Source organism: Dermacentor silvarum, unplaced genomic scaffold, assembly GCF_013339745.2.
Source record: "Dermacentor silvarum isolate Dsil-2018 unplaced genomic scaffold, BIME_Dsil_1.4 Seq879, whole genome shotgun sequence".
Classification (NCBI taxonomy): Eukaryota; Metazoa; Arthropoda; class Arachnida; order Ixodida; family Ixodidae; genus Dermacentor; species Dermacentor silvarum.
In genome coordinates this window covers 36,512-60,001 of record NW_023606917.1, presented here as the reverse complement: position 1 = coordinate 60,001, position 23,490 = coordinate 36,512, and the positions used below count along the sequence as shown (strand labels likewise).

Below are 23,490 nucleotides of genomic sequence, written 5' to 3'. Positions count from 1 at the left end.
CGGAACTGTTGTAATATGTCAAATGATGGCCATTTGGACCGTAACAATTTACAATATTTACCTTACCTGTGGTTCCCCAAACTAGACAAAAAATCAGTTGCGAGTAGAACAGAATAAAGCATATGTTTAGTTTTGCTTTCAACCGAAGTATCTATTTGCAGCGGCAAATTTCACCAGCAATCTCGTAAAGCTTCGTGCATATATGATTAACGAGGCATACGTAGTTCGAAAGCATACACAACGTAATGCTAAAAATATTGCGCTCATATAATATCTATATTTTCTTGTTACAGTAATAATACAAATTAAAGGGATAAATTGTCTATGCTGCCGCAGAGAATGGTACAGCTTCTGTTTTTGTTGTAATGTGTTCAAGATGATTTTCATGGAATCATTCTGTAGTTTAACAGGAGTGCAATGTAACGTAATAATTAGGAAGGAAGTTGGAAAAGTGCGCGGCACTGTCTTCCCCTTACATGGTGCATATCAATCTAAAGCCCAGATTTATTAAGTTGCTGCCATATATAATAAATACAAGGAGTCCTTACAAGCTTACCTGTGCCCCCCCCCCCCCCAAACAGAAAAATAAGCAACAACAACAAGAAAAAGTTCCAATAAGGCACATTGATCATCCCCTAAACAAACGCACTGCTTTCCATTTAAAGACTACACAAAGCCAAATGTTTACCGCGAATGCTTTAGCATGCAGCGTTTACAAAATGTTTATAGTGCCCTATTGTAGCCATCTTTTGTCAATGTTAGATAATACGACGTACATTCTCTTTTATATCTAGTAATACTGTTTTAGTGCGATACTGGGGACCAAATTTTTTTCTGATATTATAATGTTCGCACCAATACGCAGGTTGTTAAACAACAAGGCGGTTAGTGTTCTATATCAATATAGAAGACACCTGTTGTGGGAGAAATAGTAATGAATTTGGGCCTGGTTAAACAGTTGTGTTTACGTGGTTCTCTTTTAAGGAAGCAAGTTGGAGAAGCCCAGGAGGCGAACCTTGGAGACGAATGCAAAGACTTTATTCGTGGATATATGAAGAAGATAGAAGAAAGCGCAGGGGAATCAAATGCTTTATTTACTGGTAAGTGTTATGATTCTTAAAGGATCCATTCACATCGTTGAAACGCAACCACTAATATAATCGGCTCCACTCTGCAGCAAAGCTGCAGATTAAGCCGCATGAGTGCAGGCTGCTTCAGCAACAGGTGGATGTCCACAACAAAGTGCTGCCTGCATTTTAAACGTCCGAAGACCTCACACTTCTTTGCTGTTTTGGCACACATCACATGCCTAATAGAATACCTCCTATTCGCATGGGTGAAAGAGAAGGGCGTAGCAACGAATAATACCCCTGTCACACTGGACGTTTTAATTCATCCAAACTGAATGGCATTCGCATCGAATGCCATTTGGCCGCTACACAGCGATATTTATTGTAAATAAAATCGAATGACTTCCGCAATCGAATGAGTTCGAGAAACTCACTCGGTTTCGCACTCGAAGCGAATGTATACTCTCCACCTCAGACACAATGTAAAATATTGCAAAGAGCGTTCGTAATTTGAGAAGCGTTCGTATAGAAATTCAGAGCCCTTCCCCTGTCGAGAAAATGGGAGTAAGCAAAGCTTGTGGCAAGACGACGCATTCGCAGACGTTCCAATTCGTTTGCCCCAACCCAGGGTTAGCGGCTCTTCGCTGAGGTTTGCCCTCAACATCGCGCTCCCGCAACTCGGGGTCGCGGCTCTTCGCTGACGTTTCGCTTGGGCTTCGGAAGCCCTCAGGCTAGAATCGGACCGCAAGCTTCGCTTACCCCATTTTCTCGACAGGGGAAGGGCTGGTGATTTTGTCTCTATGTGTCCCAAGTGTGACAAGGGTAGTTCAAGGGTGCGTTACAGGTCGCCGAGCCCACAGGGATATGTTGCATTGAACTTGGACCCTTTCTGCACTGTCGCCAGGATCGGCCCGCTTTTTAGCGTGATATCACCACCGCCGACACTTGTGTGCCTATAAAGCTTCGCTGAAAAGGTAATTATTTTGCGTGTCTTAAGGCAGCTGTTGTTTATATATAGAGAAAAGATGTATGACAGGCTGTCACAAAATGTTTGTTTACTGTCCACCTCAGTTCCGTCTGGCCGCCATCACTTTACTAGTCGGACCTTTTCTTGGCTTATTGTGAGCAGACATTGTGAAACAAAAGCTTAAAAAAGCTTTATATGCGTGTTATTTCAGTGATGCGATGCCCCATGTATATTTCAAACTAAATAGATCGGCTTTTCAGGCACTCACAAATACTTTGTTGTACCTTTCTTGCCATGATCGCCATTGATATCATGACCGAATGACATTATTTTTCCTTTGTAACACCACCACGGGTCGATTGGCACTTGTTGGACTGAATGCAATTTGAATTTAATGTCATTAAAAAGCACAAGTGTGTCGTGTCAGGGGTATAACACATTCACAAATAAGCTTAGCGGAGCACAATTTCACCTAAATGGCATCAATTGTCGGCGCCGGCTGGAAGCAGTGGGTGGTCATGGCGTTGAGTGCATTGGTTTCATGTCGGTTGATTGAAGTGCACACGAAAGATAATGCGAAGATGTGATCAGCAAATCAACATATATGTGATTGCCATATAAAACTACCCATTTTTCAAGCGAGAAGTTGCTTCGACGAGAGCATATTATAGAGATCATATCTTTAGGGCTTCATAGTGACGTTGCCGTCAGGCTATCAACGCTTTGACTTACTGACCAATCTGCATGCCAATAATTTTTAAGCATTTCGTGCTACTTGCAATTTATCGCACTAGCAGCCCGTATGGGAGCCTGGGAAGATATTATAGCGTCAGGTGCAGAAACAGAATTTAAAAAATTCACCGACAGTTGCGATGCTTCCTAATGCGAAAATTGAGCGCAGCTCTATACGTGTTTTAATTTCGCGATATAATGCCTGGACACTCTGGCTCCTGCAGGACGTTGCAAACGGAGTGAAGTGTGGTGCGACTGCCTCGCTAATCAGGAGATAACTACAGGTAGTGCGTGGGTGACGCGTGGGCGCGACTCACAGCCGCGGCCGCGGACAGTCCTCTGCTCATGCAGCACTTTGTTTTCATATATGGTATCGGTGGACGCGCTCGCCGCATGCTTTATCGTTGGCGGCATCGGTGAGAGAACGGTGCGCGGAACTCGGGCGCCGTCTCTGGAGCCATCGCAGCCGGAGAGCTCGTCTTGCGCGGCACTACGCGTTTCTTCTCACGCTTTCGCCATACCCTCCTCCTCCGCTTTTCTTCTCGCGCTCTCTTCGCTATCGCCGTCTTTCATCCACCGCTCCGCTCCACGTTCGCTCTTTCATCCTTGGCATTGCTCTTTCACTCGGTTACGAGGGACGCCGACGATCGCCGCAAGAACGGGCGCCTACGAGCTACGCTCTGAAACTCTAATCAACTGACGACTAAACAAACAGATGCTAATAAAATATATCATGCGAAAAGATGTGATGGAATCATTACAGTAATTTCTCCGTCGTCGGTACCTAATGCGGTTTTATTGAAGTTTTTGAATCACCTAGTTTTCTTTCATCATAGTACAGCATACATCTCTTTTAAGTTTAGCCAATGTACTGTACAAAACATTTTGTAGCACGTATTAGTCATGAGATACGGAACTATCTCTGAATATATGTGCAGCAAGGAAAAACCAGTAGCCTATTTTCTCGCCTGTCAAGGTCGTGGATGCGAAAGAGAAAAAATCATACGCGCCTATTTTCATTCCCTAATGAGAAACCATTCTAAGGCCAGGACTGCACAAGTGTGCACTGGCTGCTCAGCTGCACGTTTTCCCTAAATATGCCAATTGTTTAAGTGAACTAAACACACGTTAAGACTAAATAAAATCGGTTCATTCTTCTAGCTGATGTACAATCATTATAGTTGCCATCCTTATCATCATTATCCACGTTTAGTTTTGTTAATGGTAATACATAGGTATGGGGGTAATAGCAAACAACTAGGAGAACAAAGACAACCTTATAAGCTTCGGACAAAACTCAGGCTGTGAATTCCTGTGAAAACAAAACTAAGAAGCACACTTACTGCAGCGCAAAAGCCAACCAGCACAAAAAGTATCAACCTGAACTATAAAGCACAATAATGCGCAGTAAGCTTTTCAAGAAAGTGACTGCAAGTTAGTGAGCAGCCTCAGAAATCTACCTGACATTCGACTTTGCAGACTTTAGTTATATATGGGAACAACACCGCGTTGTATGGTTGTACTGACCAAGGATACAAAGTGCTCAGAAATACGACGTTTTCTCAGATCCCGTGGTTTGTCAACGTTAGCAGTTCTCGGTACCTATTGACATGGTACCTAAAGCCACGGTTCATAGACTGGCCAATCCAACATCCATGCGCTTTAAGAAAGTTACTTAATTTCACACGGATTATGCAGGCTCAGGAGGATTATGTACCTTGTCTCGGTAGTGCTGAAGCTCAGGTCCAGGATAAGATAGTGCATCAGTAAGACGAAAGAAAAATTCAGTACTTCTGCCACAACAACTGCGCTGCTGTAATTGTGGACCCACAGCTTAAAAACAAGGCGTGCATCAAAGTTGTAAACTTGGCACTTTCAGTAGCGTAGATGCTTGTCACTTATACCACGCTCTTTTTAGGGTACGTGCAGTCTATGTATTCCCAACTCTGCCTCTTCCGGAGGGAGTATTAGCACTCGATCCCTTCAACTCTATTGTGTGAAAAAAAGTAACTGCAGTGTATTGCAGCTGGTTAGAGTTACTGCAGTCGTGCTGCTTACTTTACAGCATCTCCTTAGAGTAATTACAGTGATAATTTTATTCTACTGCAGTTGCTTCGGGCAGTTTCACCCCTGATTGTAAAGGAAAATATTAAACTCAATGATTGTTTCATAAAGTACAATTGCACGGTCGTGGAACTTCAAGGATTTGTAATTATGCCTAGGTGCGTAGCAGTGCTCATTACAGGCTCCCCAGTGCATTGTGCGTAGACTGCCTACCGAATAACACGCGATAATTGGTCTGCAAGGCGGCCTGAACTTTGTGCGCCATTGGTGGGTCTTGGGCGATCACTAGCGGGAGGGAGGGGGGCGAAATTTCATAACAATGCGTCGCAAGTACCCTAGCTTTTACCGCGTACTGTGCAAACGCCCGGTGTGTCACCGGCCGCCATGCGGTCTGTTTTTCGCGTTTGAATCGCTAGTCAGTCTACGTTAACAGCCTAACATGCTACCGTCAGTGACGTGAAACTTTCATATATATGAGGGTGCTTTACAGGCTTTTCGCAAACATGGTATGCAAAAACACGCTTTGGGAGCGGGGAATGCACACCGCCACATTTGTAGGCATAAGTACAATCCTTCAATATTGAACATCCAGGCACGTGTAATTTCTAAAACGAGCGTTTAGTGCCCGCTCTTTCACAAGCACGGACGAAGCTGCGTCTAGCTCACAAATGTTTCAAGAAGCACGTGAAATGCTGAAGAAAAAGACGAACAATTATTAGCCATATCACCTAAAATGTTACATGAATAAAAACAAGAACCTGTCATGAAAGACTTGCACACTTTATTGAGCTCCGAACAAGTTTTGGAAGCGCTGATGTACGGAATAAAGAAAGCCCAGTACACATTGACCAACAAATGGGGCCACTAGTAATTGAAAACGCTTGCAGGGAAAGGAAGCTTAGCTTCAATCTCATAGTGCTTCTCTTACGAAAACAATCGTAGTATACCTGCACCACTAGCCATGAACATGCACAAGGGTATAAGAAAGTTTAAAGGGGAGCAATGTTTCTATCCCTATATCACAATATAGAACGAAGAACACAACATCAAATAAAAACTAAATTTGATTTTATAAGAGAAACCAGGAGACGTGTCAGTAAATGATTCCCTCAAATATATTATTTTTATTGATTAAAATTGCGTTTTGTGCCATAACTACCTGTGGGAACAGTGACTATATTAAATGAAGCACACATACCTTATACAGACATCGCTAGAAATTTGTCTCACTGCTACTCTAGCCCGAAATCGTTTATGAGGATCGCATGGACGAGTTCTTTTCAGTGATGTGCACGCAGTTGAAGGGCCATATACAGCAAAATTATGCACAAAGCGTGACATTTAGGTGTATGCCTTGTATCACAGTATCGCTGTCACGGTAACCGAGAGTGTAGTGTTTTACTAATTTGCCGTTTATCTTGAGATAGTTTCTGACGAAGTTTTTCTTTTCTTTTGGGGCATTTCCTTACTTCTAAAGGGCAGGAAATGCAGAAGTATTTTCATTTGTCCAACCAGGCAATGACAGTTCCCAACGAAATGTCTGTTCCCTTCACTGCAGAGCCAATTTACTCTGTCTGAGGTTCATGAAACTGAGATGCGCGTGATGTACAGTTCTTGTAGCAAGTGTTCTGTTTTCTCTACTCCAGCGTCAGAAAAAAATGTAAAGTGTAAACTTGTTTCCTGTTGAGTATGTTCTGCAGTTGCCCTACCATGACTCTTTTATGTTTAAATGTGTACGCGTTGAACTCGTCAGGTGGTTTATTTATTTATTTATTTAATTATACATTTATTAAAGTTTCAAGGCCCGTAGGTATCAGAGGAAGGAGTGTTAGAATGGAGCAAGAAATATGCAAAACAGTAATACGCATAGGTCGGCCAAATTAATAGAACTCACTCAGACTTGCTCACAAAATATATTTTTGCTTAGATCGGACTCGGAATCAGACTCTCCAAAACATTGCTCAGCCTGGTTCACTCGGACTCAGCGTCACCAGAATTCTACTCAGCTGAGCTCACTCGGATACACTCAATAGAGTCGGACTGAGGTAGGTCCACTCGGTCTGGCTCTCACTCGTTCAGGTTTTCTCCTGAATTGAACACATAAAATAATACAAGACCGCAGCCTGGAGGACCTACAGGGCCTACTCTCGAAGAGTCATCGCGCCGATAGGCCTCGAAGAGAAGGTAGCGGGGTGGCGTTAGAGGAGGCTGCCTTGTCGAGGCTAGCACCGTGGCGTCATGTTTTCTATTAGTTTCCTCCGTTCCTTTATGTCACCAAAAGGTACTCGAGCAAGCTACATCGTCGGCATTCAATCGAACTACAATTCATGAGAGTGTTCGGAACCGAGGGGTCGCAGCGGAGCACCAGAACAAGAGGACCAGCGTAGCAGGCTTCTAGAACACAACAGCGCATGCCGCCCTAGCACACCGAGCACGCGCTCCCGCCCATCTTTAGCTTTCTCGTCTTTCGCAGCCGGCACGAGCGACGACCTTAGCATCCCTACGCGGCGACGTCGGTGGGCGCTACAGGGCTCCCGCCCTGACGGAACGTCGAAATGGCGAGTTATTGTAACCGTGTTAAAGAAGGGTTCACGGCCAGTCTAAGTCAGCTGAAGGGCATCGAGTCACTGGCGCCGAGCTCAGGCGGGCGGCACTGGTTGCTATGCAACGGGCGAGGGACTCGATGAGCGGACGCTATTGGGAGGAACTTTGAAGGGATGACAGTCGGCACATGCATCTTGAGCAGAGACGAACGGCGAAGCTTTTGAGGTGAATGGTGCGTTCGCACAAAACGCGTGCGGCGTTGGTGACTGTTGCCTCTGGGGGCGGCTCGGAGGTTTTCGACGACATCAGAACGGGACATTCGTCGAGCAGCGTCAGAAGTCTTTACCACCTTCTCGCCTCACAACGTTTTTTATATAAATAGGCACTTGGTGCCGCAGCTAAACGTCATCTCCCTTCCCTCCCCCCCCCCCCCCCCCCCACGGCCTATCGCGCGTCGGAAGAAGGCGCGTTTGCTCTACATATATGGTGATTGTAAAGGCAATGCCTCCTTTTCTAGATGTTGGTCGCGTTGCTCGCTTTCCCATTGGGGCGGCGGTTCCCTTAGTTCAGCATAAATTCCGTGAGGCGGCGCTCGTTGCCTTTTCAACTTCTGGCGGCGGCGGCAGCGGCGGTCGAAGACTTCCGCCGGTGCTTCGATAGCGCCTGCCGACTCCGAGACGGTAACAGATGCTACAGTAATCTCAGAGGCCGTAGCACGTGATCTAAGTTGCAGACGTGCGCCACAAGCGGCGCTCGTTGCCTTTTCGCGGAGAAGAGAAATGGGAGAGGGCATTGAACTGGGTTTACCGGACCACGCGGCAGGCATCTAGTAAAAGAGGCATTGGTTAAGGAGGAAAGAGACGCCTACTTCTGCAGCCCTTAAGGGAGCACAGCGCAGAACGCGCGTTTGTTCTCCGCCGTGGTTCACTCCCCGTGAAAGCGCGCGTCCCTCGCGCCCTTTCACTCGCACATACAGCGTTCGGCGCGCGGCGACGAATTCATCTCCATTGACGTCATACGGCACCTCACGGCGACGACGACGGCGACGCCGACGGCAGAAATCTGCTTTGGAGTGTCCATATAATTGCTATCGCAATAAAATGTGGAGGGGAGATGCGGGCCGAACAAACCGAAGGAGCAGAGACACGGGCAGGCCACGACGCTCTCGATGCTATAGCAACGGTGCCTGCTTTCTCCTGAATTGAAGACACCAAATAATGAAAGACTGTGGCCTGTAGGGCCTACAGGGCCTACTCTCGAAGAGTCATCACGCAGATAGGCCTCGAAGAGAAGGTAACGGGGTGGCGTTAGAGGCGTTGCTTTGTCGAGGCTAGCACCAGGGCGTCATGTTCTCTCCTCGTTTCCTCCGCGCATGCCCTGACACTGTAGCACGCATAGTTCTTGCGGCTTACGCAGTGACGTTAGCAGGAGAAACAAGTCATGGAATCATTTTATTTCATTTATTTTATACAGGCCAAATGCAGGGCATTTTTGAGGTGGGCTAGATGTAACTATTGACCCTTTTCGCGGAGCAGTTTGCTCTAGAGGAATGAGATGGCGCTTTCGGCCGCGCGCCATACGTTGCCTCAGCGAATGCGCACGAATACGAAACAATTACTGCTTCTGCCCTGCTACTGTGCGATCAGCTGTCGAAAATTCAACTGGGTGTGCGCTAATGCACTGTGCCAAATTCATACTGAAAAATGTGTAACGATGAAGAGAAGACGTGTGCACGCTAGTTCGCTGGAAAAATAGTGATTCACATATTAATGAAAGAATCAGCCTGTGTCGCCGCGGCTACTTAAGAACTGCCCGTGTTGCCGCCCTTCGCGATGCACGGCTTTTCTCAAGGATAAAAAAATATAATTCATTCGCCTGCGCTGTATAGCTAACCTCCAAAGAAAGGACTTCAACTCCGGAACGTCGGCACTTGGGAGTGAGTACAGCTCGTTACAAAATGAAGTAGTGCCACTTACTGGCATAGTAAGTTTCCCGCACGTTATCTATACACATCCACCCTTACTCGCACGAAAACTTACACCCACCCTATCGCCAACGTGTGAGTGAATAGGCGCACGCTTGAATCAATGTGCCGAAGCATGAGTGACGGTGACTACACCGACAAGACACGAATATGTTGGAAGCTGAATGTTTCGTGACGGTCCGCAGAGTAAGCGGGGGACTAACGATAATACGTCTTTGCTAAGAGCATAGTCCCTTGGGAACATGCTACGAGGTGCCGCAAAGTACAGAACATTTAAATTCCAAGCCTTTGTGCGCAGCAAGAACAAATTTATCGCAGCAGAGCACACCCGCGAGTGAATACGCTGAAAATAAACAATCAGATAGTGGCCGCACCGAGGAACTTTACTGAGTCAGAAATATGGCAAGCCGCTGGTTCAAAATGTTTGCCAAATAAAGAACGCAGAGCACACTGATCCCGATTTCATTCATAAGCGGAAAGTTCGGACAGCTTGGAATACATTTCTAGCACCGCTTTTAGTGCAAGCTCCGTATACGCTGCTCGCGCCATTTGGACAAGGCGTAATGAGCTCTAAAAGCACTTACATGTCCTCTAAAGCTGTGGCCAAAGCTTCGTGTCGTGCACACAGTCACCGTCTACGATATGCGTCGAAACGGAGGTTTGCTGTGCCGCACCGGCGTCACGCGCTTGCATTGTAAACGTGGAGGCAACGGAGGCGGCTGAGGCAAGCAATGAACGCGTCACCACGTGATCAAACATGGCAGCGCCCACGGGAGCACTGCGAAAAGGGTCAATACAAGGTGCAGGAACAGAAAATAAACGAATAACGGAAACTGAGACGGAAAGAAAAAAATTGGCCGCATATGTGCTCGCTTCGCCGCAAATGACGTCGAAAGACGATAGTCTTCTGCCGCCCCTAATACGTAACACCCTCTCTTCTCCCCCCTCCCACCCCTCGTGCTCTTCCGCTCCCCTCTCATGATGAATGCAATGGAGGTTTTGCTGAATTCAATTCAAATTTCCCGCGTTCACCCTGCTCGCGCGCCATCTGTTGGGCTCTCTTAATAATGTTGGCTTAAAGCCGGCTACAGAGGCGCGGCTTGAGCAGGTTTGTCTTTAGCGCGTAGCGTCTCTTCGACAACATTTCTAACGCGTTGATTTTCCATTTACTAACGTAAAACCAATCCAATGTATATTCTTAATTAAATAAACACTATGGCTGACGGTTATGTGCCTATATATTTTGACTCAAATAGGATTGAGGTCTCCTTTGCGCTGTATAATGTAAATGTGTATGACCCCGTGCCTTCAATGCTTGGTTGGTTTTGGCGGGGCGGTTGAATAGAGTAAAAGACAGAAAGACAACGTTTTTCGCATTTAGGACGGCCAAGAAAGACTAACGTCTTTAAAAACACGGGAGTACGCTTAAGCTTCACCTTTAAGAGTGGAACGCGATAGAGTTATTGGACGCCGTTGACGCCGACACTAACACCGTATTTTTTGCGACATGGGCACGATCAAAATTTAGAACGTCTCGGTTTTCAACATTCCCCTCAATGTTGCCTAGAACAAAAATACAGCGAAATGCCATCAGAATTGGAGGACGCTTAAGCTTCGCCTTTAAGAGTGGAACACGATAGCAGTCAAAGACCTTTGGCTGCTTATCATACTTTTTTTCTCATGTATTCAAATTGCAATCCGATGCTATCACGTCTGTAGGTTCAGGTTAAGTCGTACTTTATGATTTTTCTCAGGGATTTTACTTGGAGAAATTTAATTTTTGTCCACTAACGCCTTTCGCCACGCGAAGGACCCGCCCGGTCGGGGTGGTTTGTGATGATGTGGTATGGCATGAATATTTCTGCCAGACGCCGATGCTTGCGCCGACGCCGGATTTACGGCGACACAGGGTGCTTAACGCTATCGCTTTAAAGCTGGCAACAGGTGAAGGAGATATAACGGCACTTTGTGCGGTCTCAAGCAGACAGACGACAGCGAAAAGAAGCTTTCAGTGCAAAGGTTATGTTTGTCACTTTTTTTATCTAAGCACAGATGAAGTGCAAAGATTCTTCGCTTGCTTCTTGTGTTCTTGTAATGCTTTTCGTGTTGCCCGGTTCTCTTGCAAGCGAAATTGCCGCATTCTGATGAAACGTAATAATCCAGAATTCCTGCTAGTGTTTCTGCTTATGAATTTCACAAGGGAAGCTCAGATTGTGTCTCCATAACTCGGGCAATCTTCTCGAAGGCAAGACTCATAACTTACATTACGGCACGTCTCTGGACTAGCAAAGGTGCCACCACTGTGTGTAGTTGCAGCCAAATTAAGCTCCTCCCGTCCTACCGCATCGGCGTCTTCTAGTTCCTTCTCGCATTCAGAATCATTGAGCTTCGCCAGACTTCCCTAAAAAATTGAAGGAATCGCTCCATTTCGAAGTCGAGATACTTTCTTTACATCTAGTAGGACATCGCTTTTGTGCTCGCAGAAGTACCTATAAAAAAGAAGCTGCTTGTCGAAGTGTCGCACACATATTTTGTCATTGCTTCAAGCGCTCGCTTACTTTTAGGAATGTTATGTCGCCACTGGTGCCGTAGCTGAAGATCAGATGGTGCCGCGAAGAGTGAAAACTTCTCGCGACCTTTGCCATACCCAGATATACAGCCGGGGACAAAACATTTCATCGCTTCCTGTCCTGTTGCTCAGTCTGTTCACGCACAAGTATCAAGATGCCTTGTTCGGTCAGGCATGAATAAACATACTGCAGACATTGTAAACAAAGCGTGGTACATGAAAATTCCGAGCCTTCACGCCCTCAAAGACGTTCAGGCGTGAAAAACAAGTACTTTTGTGCGTCTTTTTGTACAGCATTATTTATCATCCGCTTCCTCCAAAGAGATGTAAAAATGTTTTGCATGCGTGCAGAAAAAGTGCTACCGTATGTTTATTTCCGCTTTTATAATCTGTGTGCACATATGTTTTTGTTTGATTGCTGTCAAATAAAGACGGATGAGGTATCATAGCTCAGGGCCCGCGTTTCGAGCAGACGACGAGCTCTACGCGTGCCTACCACACTGCCCCTTCCGCGCCACCGTAGCCGCCGGCCTCAGTCACTCAGCGCATGCGCAACTGGAAGCAAGCTGTTGAGTAATTTCCACGCGCCTGGACAGATGACACTAAGCGATGAGAGTTGTCCGCTGGCAGCAGAAGGGAACAAGAAAGCATGTGCGAAAGAGTTAAGAGGAGCGGAGGAAGAGAGCAAAGGAATGAGCTAGACCCCCAGCGTTCGCGTTGCACGGTTTGTCCCGATCATATGCGTTGCGCGGCGGCGGAGTCGGCACGCCTGTTTACCCTACTCCGTGGCTATGGGCTACCCGGGCAAAATGGCGTTAAGAGCAAGCTTTAGCTCGGACCTAACCTCGATGCGGCTTATTCAAATACATGTAAAATTCAGAAACGGTCTTCTGAGATAACCCCTAGACCGATTTCAATAAAATTTGCTGCATTTGAGAGAGAATGTTAAATTCTATGGTTTGTTGAAAGTAAAATTTTTATTTAGGGCCTTATTTTCTTAAAAAAGATTTTAAAAACATTCTAAAGTACAAAAAATTGAAGCACGAAGTTTACAAATTAATAGCTCTGCATCAGGAACAGATATCGCAGTTCTGTAAATTGCATCCATTAGATAATCCAAAGCGAACCAATTCGGTTGAAAACTGACTTCTTCATCTCAGTGCTGAGTGCCTGCGGCGTTATAGCATACGCGAAGTCCTGAACATCAAGTTAAGAGGACTATGCACTACTGCTCTATCAACAATATTCTTTATGTTTTTCATATTTATAACGGAGGTTCACAGCAGAGAGTCAATCAATTTCTGTTGAACAGCATGGTTTGTGCACGCTGTACTGCTTCAGATTTAACCGGTATTTTTCGAAGGCCAATTGCTTCCGCCTGAATTCTGTGCAGACCGCTACCTCGTTGGCAACGTAAACTCCTTCCTCATGGGTGGTACCTTCAGCACAACCAGCACGATGATGTGGCAGATGCTGAATTTTGCGAGAAACCCAGACACGGTTCAAGCGCGGGTGCAACGTGAAATTGATGACGTGGTCGGCCACGATCGCCAGCCTACGTGGGAGGACCGGAAGCAGATGCCATACACTTTGGCCTGTGTCTGGGAAGCGGACCGATGGAAGACGGCTGGGCCGCTTGGCCTTCCGAGAGAGTAAGCATGCGTAACGTATCAGTATGTCTCAATGTGACTTTTTTGTCGTTAAGCAAAATCAAGGCAGATAATTATAAATGACCGTTTCATATTATGCTTCCTCCCTGTGTAGAAAGTTGTAGATTATCTCTACGGTGTAGCCCACCTGTCAGATTTTTGATCAGCCTAAAAAATTTAACATTGTTTTGTAGGCATTGTGGAATTGATAAATAACTATTTACTGGACAAAAAATATTAACGCTACTCTTTGGCCTTCCTCTTGAGGAAATTTTGTATCCTTGCGTTATGCATTTGAGTGATAAGCCCCTTTTACAACGTTGAGATAGAGCTGGCCATGTCGTCAACAGAAGGAAGGCGTAATATCGGGGTTTCCCTGTAGCACCATGGTTCCTTGTAGCATCATGACCACTTTCTGACATCATTTCCGCAAATACTCAGAAAAAAGCTCTCGAGTTTAGGTTGGTTTGAACCACTGTGAATCGGGTATTCTGTCACTGCTACACAACCGCATTGCATTTGTGGGAGACAGAAAGTTCTGTTATCGGATGGATGGCCTGCCCAAAGCTGGAGTGAGTAAATTTAGCTATGCTACGAAGATTTCCTTATTGGAGGAACACGAATCAGATGAATGCGCAATATTTCTTGTGCGTATAAAATGTCCACAGGCAGACGTTCTGCTTGCATCACTATTCTGACACAAGGCGATGCCTTTGGCAGGCCAAGGCACGAGCGTGGAGAATTTTTATGGGTGCCTCGAGATTCTTTATGCTGGTTAAATATCTTCGCTGCTACACCGGTACACTTGAAGCGCTTGAGCGCTACCGTAAACCTTGTTATTCGATTCAATGTTTAACGTTTCTGCCGAAATTGACATTTTTATTTTGTTGCTCAAGAACACAAGGCTCGACCTACTACATAAGTGAATGAATATCAGGCCGAACATCAAATTCCTGTTCTACCAGATCCCCCACATTCACCCAAAAGGCCACTACGTGATTTTAGTTTTGCTTCTCCGCGTGGAATGGCCGCAAAGCGAAAGCGTCAAGAAGATACGGCAGCAATCGATACTGCTGTGGCAAATGCGCTGAAGAGCACCGCCCATGTAGCTTCCTTTGCTTACTTCCATGATCTCCAGAAACGCCAGCTGGGCGTAAATAGCCGAGGAGAATACTAACACAAGACGTAAGAGTCATTAGATGTAAGGTGAATAAGATGCCTTTTGTGAGTTCAGTAGTTCAACGTTTTGGACAAATGCGAACAATAGTGTTCTGCTTAGTGTCATGACAAAGGGTGAAAGATAATATTTTCTGGAATTGAAGACACGCAAAGCATATTTGTTCCGTGCTAACTGAACAATATTATGTATAAATGGTGCTAATGTGCGCATTTCTCGAATGTCACAAAGCTTGATTAGGGGATGTCCATGACTAGGTTTGCAAAAAAGCATGTTTTCAAACCTTTTACTCCATTGAATTTATTTAAATATGAATTACGTTATATCGTGTGGGTGTACTGACCAGGGTATAGTGGAGATTCATACCATTTTGTCCTCGTCAGTGCGCTGCTTCACCCACGTGTCACGATGATTAGTTTCCAACTCGCCCAACATTCCACATTACTGCAATACCCTATAATGTCGAATTTCGATTTGAACCGCAGGTATAAGGCTGCTCCGTCAAGCAATCGTATCTCCCCTTTTCACATTTTTTTCTATTCCTCTGCTCCCTTTCTCCGTAGGGTGGCTAACCGGACGTTTTGTGATGATAGCTCTTGTGTTCTCTATTTTCTTCCTGATTCTGCTCCAATTAAATATTCCACCCGAAGTCGCTTCACGTCTCAGTCTCCAACCAACAATTTCGGATAAGAGATCAGATTCTGGGGTTGTAGGAGCCAAAACCACCGCACGATTATGAGGCATGCCATAGTGGGGGACTTCGAAATAATTTTGAGCAATTCTGCTTCTTTAACGTGCCACTAGAGCTATGTCACGAGCGGTTTCGCATTTTTGTCTCTATCGAAATTTGGCTACCACGGACAGAATCGAACCCACAACCTCGAGTTCAGCAGCGCAACACCATAGCCTTTAACGTAACCGTGGCGTGTTTGAACATCCGTGCTCAGGTTAAATGAGACAGAAGTACTTTATTGACACACCACTTTACAGACCTCCAGCCGTACCAATGGTTGAGTCTCATCACCCTTAGAATTACTGATATTACCCGCAAAGAAGCTCAGGGGCTGCGGTGTTACGCCTCGGAACTGGATTTCACGTGTTCTAACTTGGCCGTCATGGCCGAATTTGGATGGGCGCTTAATGCGAACACTCTGCTATCCGTGCATTGAGTGCATTGTAGAGATACCCAGGGGGTGTAAATCAATACGGCATGCCTCATAATCAGATCATCGTATTGGAGCGTAGCACAGAACTTATTCTCATGACAGCAAATGTATTGGAAACACCGGCTCATTTAAACGTTCCTTTTGTGCGGCATTTTAAAGCAATTTCTACGGGTATTATTATTATTATTATTATTATTATTATTATTATTATTATTATTATTATTATTATTACCAGCAGGAGAAATAGCGCACCGGTGTGTTGTTTCTATTTGTCCCCCTTTCTCTGTGTGCATTTCTCGCGGGGTTCTAAAATGTAATAATACAAAACTATGCAGAGATGAATAAAAATTCCTGCATCGGAACGTTACGCAGCCTATCTTGCGTGCGATCGCAATTTCAAAAAAGAAGGTTCCGTGAACGGGAATATTCATGCTTATAGTAGTAAGGTTAAAGTATGCTCGCCACCAATGAATAATTCTTCGGCCTATTTGCTCAAAATGAGTGATCGTGATCCTATAGCCTTGCATCACTACTTTTTTGCTTCCAGAGAGCCTATAAGATCTCACTGAGCTGGGCGTCATAGGCACGTGCTGAAATTGAAGCAACTACTAGCGTTTGAATAAAAGACTGATCCTTACGATATCTGTTCACCAGAAATATGAAAGCCTTTCGAGGACGTGCTACACCAAGCCATGGTTTTCTTCTTCATTTTGAGTGTGCTACTTCTAGAAACGCTACCTCAGATTCAAAGGCAATTGGGCAAAACTAATACGCACTATCTAAGCAGCAAAGAAATACAAGAGACTTGGTAAACGTTCGCGTTATAAAGAGTGTGTGCAGAGGGAGCGGGCAGCAGAAGGATAAATAGGGCATAAATGTTTTGTTTTATTTGTAACCCTTCCGTTCTGTACATCTTCTCGTGGGTTTCTAAAGTAATAAAGAAAGAAATATTTACCCATCCTGCGCTTTACGGGGGATGTTTCTGACAAACTATGAGATAATTGACAGGGTATATATTGAAATAGGCTACAGTGAACTATCTGAACAGGCATTCTGAGGCCCGTTACACGAGTTGTTTACGGCTTATTACTTTTTATCAGCTGGTAGCAGTGCGTAAAATGTGTTGACATTTAAAACACAATAAAAGCAATTCAGCAGGACGTAACGTTGACCTGGATACTTTCATCTTTCATGTAGATGACCGCGACACATTAACCCTTTGCGGCCCAGTGATTCCAAATGGAATCATCAATTTTGTAGCTCAGTGGGCATCCCCGGGTTAAATAAAAAGGTTGTTCTTACGCTACAACTAATATTTAGCCCTTGCTCTACATATTCTGGCAAGCTGGTAGACTCAAGAAAGTGCTGCCACCTCTTAACGAAAAAATAACAAAAATCGCTTGCACTGTTCGCGCCATTCGCTCAGATCTCCTCTTCTTTTTACTGTGCAGCGGTACTGTGCAGGGTTTTGGCAATTTTTCAATATGCGGAAGACACTGTGCTCATCCTTTATAAAATCACAGGAAACAGCAAATATTGCGTAAGCTCTATAAAAATTACAAATAACTGTAAAGCATGGTTACAGAAAATTTCAATTTTTGAAATTGCGCAGTAAGCTAAATTAGTGTTATTTAGAATGCCACACGAATGGAGCAGATTTAAACAAACCTGTGTGTCGAATACATACACTATAACCTCTGCACGCACACAACACTTCAAGCGAAACCTCTAATTAATGAAATACATTAGGCTCTTTCAAAAACTACTGCCTATGCTTCACTTAATGATGGGTCAGCTAATAAGTTATTGGTATTCAGCTGACTAGCAGACAGTCATGTATAAATGAAGGTAAAATATTGAAATATATTTTATTCAAGGCATCAGATAGGTGCGCGTAAGAAAAACCGGGGATGAGCTGTGCACCTAATTAAAATGTAATGTACAATTGCTTGTTACGCCTTATTTCAGGTGCGCAGAGGACGTCGTGGTTGGTGACTTCTTCATACCGAAGGGAACTATTGTCCTTCCGAACATTTGGGCGGTTCACAATGACCCTACTCTTTGGAAAGATCCTACGAAATTTGACCCGGGACGCTACCTCAATGAGGATGGGACATTGATTTCGCATAAGCCCGAGCATTTGATACCCTTCTGCATTGGTAGGTGATATTTCATTACAGCAAATGCAAATCAGGATTGCTAAATGAGAGTGTGATGGAGTCAAGAGAGATTGTAGCGATCACGCATTGCCTAATGTCACATGTAATAGAAATACGTTTGCATACTAACTGCGAAGTCGCACAAAGCAGGCGTTTCGAGCGTTGACATCCATGTTAAAAACATAAACATCTAGTAACCCAATGGGGCACTAAACAAACTGCTGAGCTAGGTTTCATTGATCAAATAGATTTGAGACATACCAGAAACGTTACTCTTTTCATGAGCGGTGTCTTGGGAGGGAAGAAAATACGCGAGAACAAGATAGAGAGCCCCTCTTGACGTCAGGAGATATTAAAAACGTATGCTCGGGGTTACCTAAATGTTTATTGATAAATGAAGTCCCAACTGTACACCATAAGAAGAAACGATTCAACCTAGCCTGTTGTCAGAAACGCTCAGCATGGCATAATGCACAGGGGCAATATATACAGATAATTATTTGTGCATTTGGCACACATGAGAATGCTTTGCGACGTAGCACAATACAACTGAGGCATTTTCTGACAACACCCAAAGGTGTTCCTACGGCTTGAAGCTTTAGTTTCTTAAAACACATAGGAATAAAGGTAATCGATGCATATGTTGTAAGCTCGGAAAGAAGTCCCGTTGTACGACTGGTAAACATTGCATAAGACAAAAAAATTAGAGTTCATGCAAAAATGAAGACAAAACATATGCGAATGACACAAATCCCTGCAAAATAAAGAAAGGAAGAGGAAAGCAGTGCACTTCACAAACAATACTGAAAAAGACATCAGCGGAAGCATCGAACATTTTGTCCGATGTGCAAAAGTGCACGACCTCTTCTTCTACCCGACCGTATGCGACTGCTGATCGGGCCGCCTCTCTCGCTGACAGACCGGGCGGACAGTTCACTGCAGCCACGCACAAACCGAGATCGATATGGGTATCCATCGATACTAGTTGTTGTTTAGAGTGGCAAAGCAACTGGCAGCGCGAGAAATCTAAGGTGTGATTGTCAATCAGCTCAAGTCTGGAAAATGCGAAGTCCGGTATTTAGGCACACATTTTTGCTGTTGCTGCTGCTCAAGTATAAAGACAAAGTCTATAGAACGTGAGATCTTGCTATCGCATTTTTCAGCAGGTCATATCTATTGTACACACCCGGTAAAAAACACGAAGACCCAACGCAATGTTGTGGTTGAAATTATACTAACCTTGTGTGAGTTAGTGAGGCAGCAGCACTAGTGGATGACAGGAGAAGTTCGTCGCCTGTAGCTGTTATCTTCTTGCGCGAAAAGAACAAAAGAGATGATGCTTGTCACGGGAAGACTGTTGATGAAATGCGCTTCGACAGAGCAGTAGGAAACGCATCTCAACATATTTAGGGCTCCTATACTCCTTGTGTCACAGTGGCACATGGCTATTCTGGGCGATTGGCACAAAAATGGGAATACAATCAGTAGCACGCACCCAGTGGTCGCAACGCAGCAGCCAGCAGGTCTATATGAGCAGGTACTCATTGGCACACACCCACTGTCATATAACTAGCGGCTCAAGTTGTCTACACAGTCAGCAATATAGTATCCTCAAAAGCAAGATGTAAAGAAGCCTTCACTTTAAGAAAAAAAAAACGCGTAGATCCGACGCACTGTTGGAATCTAAATGATGCGAAGCTTGTTCTCGTTATCAAGATAGGTGCACTACCCGGTCACGCGAGAACCGCTGCCACGCTTGTAGTTGTCAGCTGTCTGTGTCATAGACGGCGCTAGAAATGCATGACACTTGTCGAGGAAAGAATCTTGGCGAGAGCTGTACGCACAGAGAAGCGATTGCTGTCCTACAAAACGACAAGTGGCCTGGAAATGCACCTTGCTAGACATAAATTCTGCTCCTACTACTTGTTCTGGGCTATTGGCAAAGAAAGAGCCCATTTCCAGTGACACGTACCTAGTTTGACATACCCAGTGAACCACGCTGTGTATTCGGGCCCATAACAGTAGCCTAAGTTGTCTACCTGGCAAGACAGCACCCAGCCTGCACGCAGCACACAAGGGCCACAAGCCGCGAAGTAGGGGATTAAGGAAAATAATGGTTACAATAAAATACTTATTTCAACGTCGTTCTCGCCAAGAACTCGCCGCGCCAAACCCGCAATTAACAGCGGAGGAGGTTCGGCTATACAGAAAAATCCAGACAAACACCTACCCACATCTGGGGCGATGGCATGCCATCTGGCCAACCAGATATGCCAGTCAAAGCCCCTGGTGTGGGGGGGGGGGGACGCCATCCTTGCCCTATGTCACATAGGAGTGCCAATCACGACCCCAAAATTCAATTTCAGCTCGTTTAGCACAAAATTCCTTAGGGTGCCTTGGGCAGCCATTCTCGCCCGGACTGACCTGGAGACTGAATTGAGCCTCCTCGACCAGGCACCGTGCTTGGCGGTGGCCACTGGAGTCCTGGACCAACCCTCCGGCCCCCTTAATCCTATTTTTCCTAAATAAAGTTATTTCTCTCTCTCTCTCACTTATTTCAAGAAGGGTTTTGCAAAATATGTGTTCAAACAAGGTTTTAACATCTGAGTACCCTCAGCGAAAGAGTAGAGTCAATTGAGAACTGCTTCCCGCCTCTCCTTTTGACCACATGCTAATTGTTGTCATCCCTGTCAATAACTGTATTTTCCAATAAATTACTGTCATTTCCACGGTTTATCAGGAGCCCATTGTGAGGAGTTTTCTAAGGCCCTTGTCATAATTGAATATGGGCCTTATATTTGATGGGCTGTCTGTGGGTGTTTAGCATCAATCATGTATTTTTAACACTCCCTATCCGAAACCACATGATTCACGTTAAAATTTGCGTATTCTTCGTATAAAGGTATCTTTTTTTCGCAGGGCGCCGAGCTTGCCCTGGAGACATGTTTGCCACAATGGAGATATTCCTACTGATCACGTTCCTGCTTCAGAAGTATCGCATTGTGCCGGACCAGCCAATTGACTGTGACTTGGACTCCCCTGATACTGAGCTCTCGCACATCAGTCAGATCAAACTGCGCTTTTTACCAAGACATATGGTTAATTTCTGAAAGAGTGGTGCCCTGCATATAAAATTTTTGATATAGATGCTGATTTGGAGAGTAGACAACCCATTTCGACATGTCTCTGAAATGTTTTTCTGCCTGTGCTCATAGTACAATCGGTTCGCTTGCTGGCAGTGGTTTTGCTGGGTGGCTCAACTTCCACAGAATTCATATGTCTGCAGTTCAAGGTACCTAACCAAAACAGGAAATATAAAACCAATTCGGGCTATCTGGCAATGGGTTATGTTGACCCTCCAGCCTCCAACGCTTGGCGAACCATTGCAATGCTCGACATACGAGCGTTTTTGCACACTGCCCGCATTGAACTAGCAGCCACCGCGGCCCTGAGTCATACCCGCGACGTTGTACTAACTTGTAGAACGTCGCAGCTACAATGACAGCACTCTCGCGGCGATAATAAAATAACTAAATGAACAAATAAGCAGTGGTTTCCAAGTGCTGCCCCAGTTCTTCCGTCTGCATGGTCACTTAAATTTGAGCCATTAGGTTGGAGAATACAAGAAAAAATAAGGACATAGGTGTGACATGTTTGCATATTTAGTTGGATATTATAATTTGAAGCAGAATTTTGTAAATTGCAGGGAAGCTATTTTGGTGCTCCTCGTTTATTGCATCACATTCTTCGGATCCTGTGGGATTCAATACCGTGTAGACAAATTCAGTGTCATCGTATAACGGAATACAACCTAATGCAACTCTGCGCGTTATAGTCGCAGCAGTGTCAGTAGAGAATGATAATGATTACTTATGTTGAACGGAAGCACTTTCATGAGAGATCTGCGACATCAGGTGCAAACTATTCCAAAAGATCCCGTCTATGGAATGACCTGCAGCGTAGCAACATTCCCACTAAACATACTTTATTTTTTTAGCTGTCCACAATATGTTTTGACAAGGTTAGCAAGACGTACCGTAGTCACCTTAAGAGCCCATTCACAGTTGCGACTAGGCGAGGTCGCGCGACCAAGTTAGTCGCAAAACGACCGGTCGCAAATAATCGCAAATGGTCGGTCCTCTCGAAAGGCGACCGGTTTCGGGCCAGTCGCTCGCTGCTCGATTTTCAGTCGCGCGACCGCAGTCGCAGAACAGCTCAACCAATCAGATGCAAAGGAAAAGGGCGTCCACGCTTACTTATTTTACGCGGCGACACCATTGCAAGCAGACGTGAATGGCAAATCGCGAGACATTTCGGTTTAGAGACTCTTGGGTCACATTTGTCAGTGTGAACATCGTTCGTCTTGAGTAGTTTTCTGTTCGCCAGTCGCAATCGGTCGCGGGACGTCTAGTCGCAAGTGTGAATCCGCCCTATAACGTGTACAAGACATCTTTTAGACGTATTCACAATATATTTAGGACCTCTTGTAGCAGTCTTGAGGCAGCTTTGTCGGATGTCTTAAGACGTCGTGAAGACCATTTAATGAACAGCCAAATAAGGGGTATCAGACGTCTTGCAAGACATCTTGTAGCTATTTGAAAAATAACTATAGAAAGTTTGCGAGACGTTTTGTAGCCGTTCAAAAACGTCTTTCTAACAGATTAAACAGATTCTCGAAGAGCAAGGTATGCCACATTCTAGTCACTATTTACGTAACGTAGCCCTACATTTTGTTGAGTGACAGGTCCTTTACGGCCCCAAGGTAACATAAGTGCAAGCCATTTGAAAGCTTGTGATAAGAGTGGTGGCAGAATGTATAGTCGGGACTCTAACATTTATTCCAACCGTCGGCACCTTAAAACTCACTTGAAAAGGGCCACTTTTTCATTGGGCGATGGAGTAGTTGTAGAAATGACAGCAAGATCTACCAAACATGTAAATCCACAGCGGCAACACTGTTGTGACGGAAGGACTAGCACAAAGCAGACGGCATAATAAATACTCTCTAGACGCCAGAATTCAGTAACATCATTGCACTTCGGATGGTCTGTCTCCTTCCGATATCAACTGCCCAACGAAGTGCTGTTTAGCTTCAGTGATCTGGCTAGAAACGGCATACACTGAACATATGTGATGGTCTCGGATAGTAACCTTCGGTGCTATAACGTAAAATGATTTAAAACTGCTTTGATTCCAAACTCCTGACGTCAAATTTACGTAACCACCGACGCAAGCATCGGGCGGTGACCCACAGAACAACCCAATCAAACACTCTCCTTGTTCATAGGAGGTCACCGTTGTTCGTTTTCAAAACCAATACCATTGCCTACACTGAGCGGTTTTACTTGTCTAATTGGCTGACCAGAGGCGAGGAGCACGTTCTAGTGGAGAGGGTTTCGATGGGGCCGA

At 45.0% G+C, this 23,490-nt stretch overlaps 1 protein-coding gene across 1 annotated transcript; it reads left to right on the top strand.

Moving 5' to 3' along the window:
• The first annotated feature begins 983 nt into the window (after positions 1–983).
• Positions 984–22,083, top strand: LOC119435739 (cytochrome P450 2U1). The gene is made up of 4 exons (XM_037702463.2): positions 984–1,100; positions 13,324–13,582; positions 17,891–18,081; positions 21,001–22,083. Exons 1-4 carry the CDS (start codon positions 1,052–1,054, stop codon positions 21,189–21,191), a joined length of 690 nt encoding a protein of 229 aa, XP_037558391.1. The 5' UTR covers positions 984–1,051; the 3' UTR covers positions 21,192–22,083.
• The last annotated feature ends 1,407 nt before the right edge of the window (positions 22,084–23,490 follow it).

Bases quoted from the DNA above. Each gene is read 5' to 3' on its own strand.
- LOC119435739 (XM_037702463.2), top strand. From the start codon at position 1,052: ATGAAGAAGATAGAAGAAAGCGCAGGGGAATCAAATGCTTTATTTACT. The intron at 13,583-17,890 runs GTAAGCATGCGT...GCCTTATTTCAG, and splicing joins CCGCTTGGCCTTCCGAGAGA to GTGCGCAGAGGACGTCGTGG. The intron at 18,082-21,000 runs GTAGGTGATATT...TTTTTTTCGCAG, and splicing joins TTTGATACCCTTCTGCATTG to GGCGCCGAGCTTGCCCTGGA.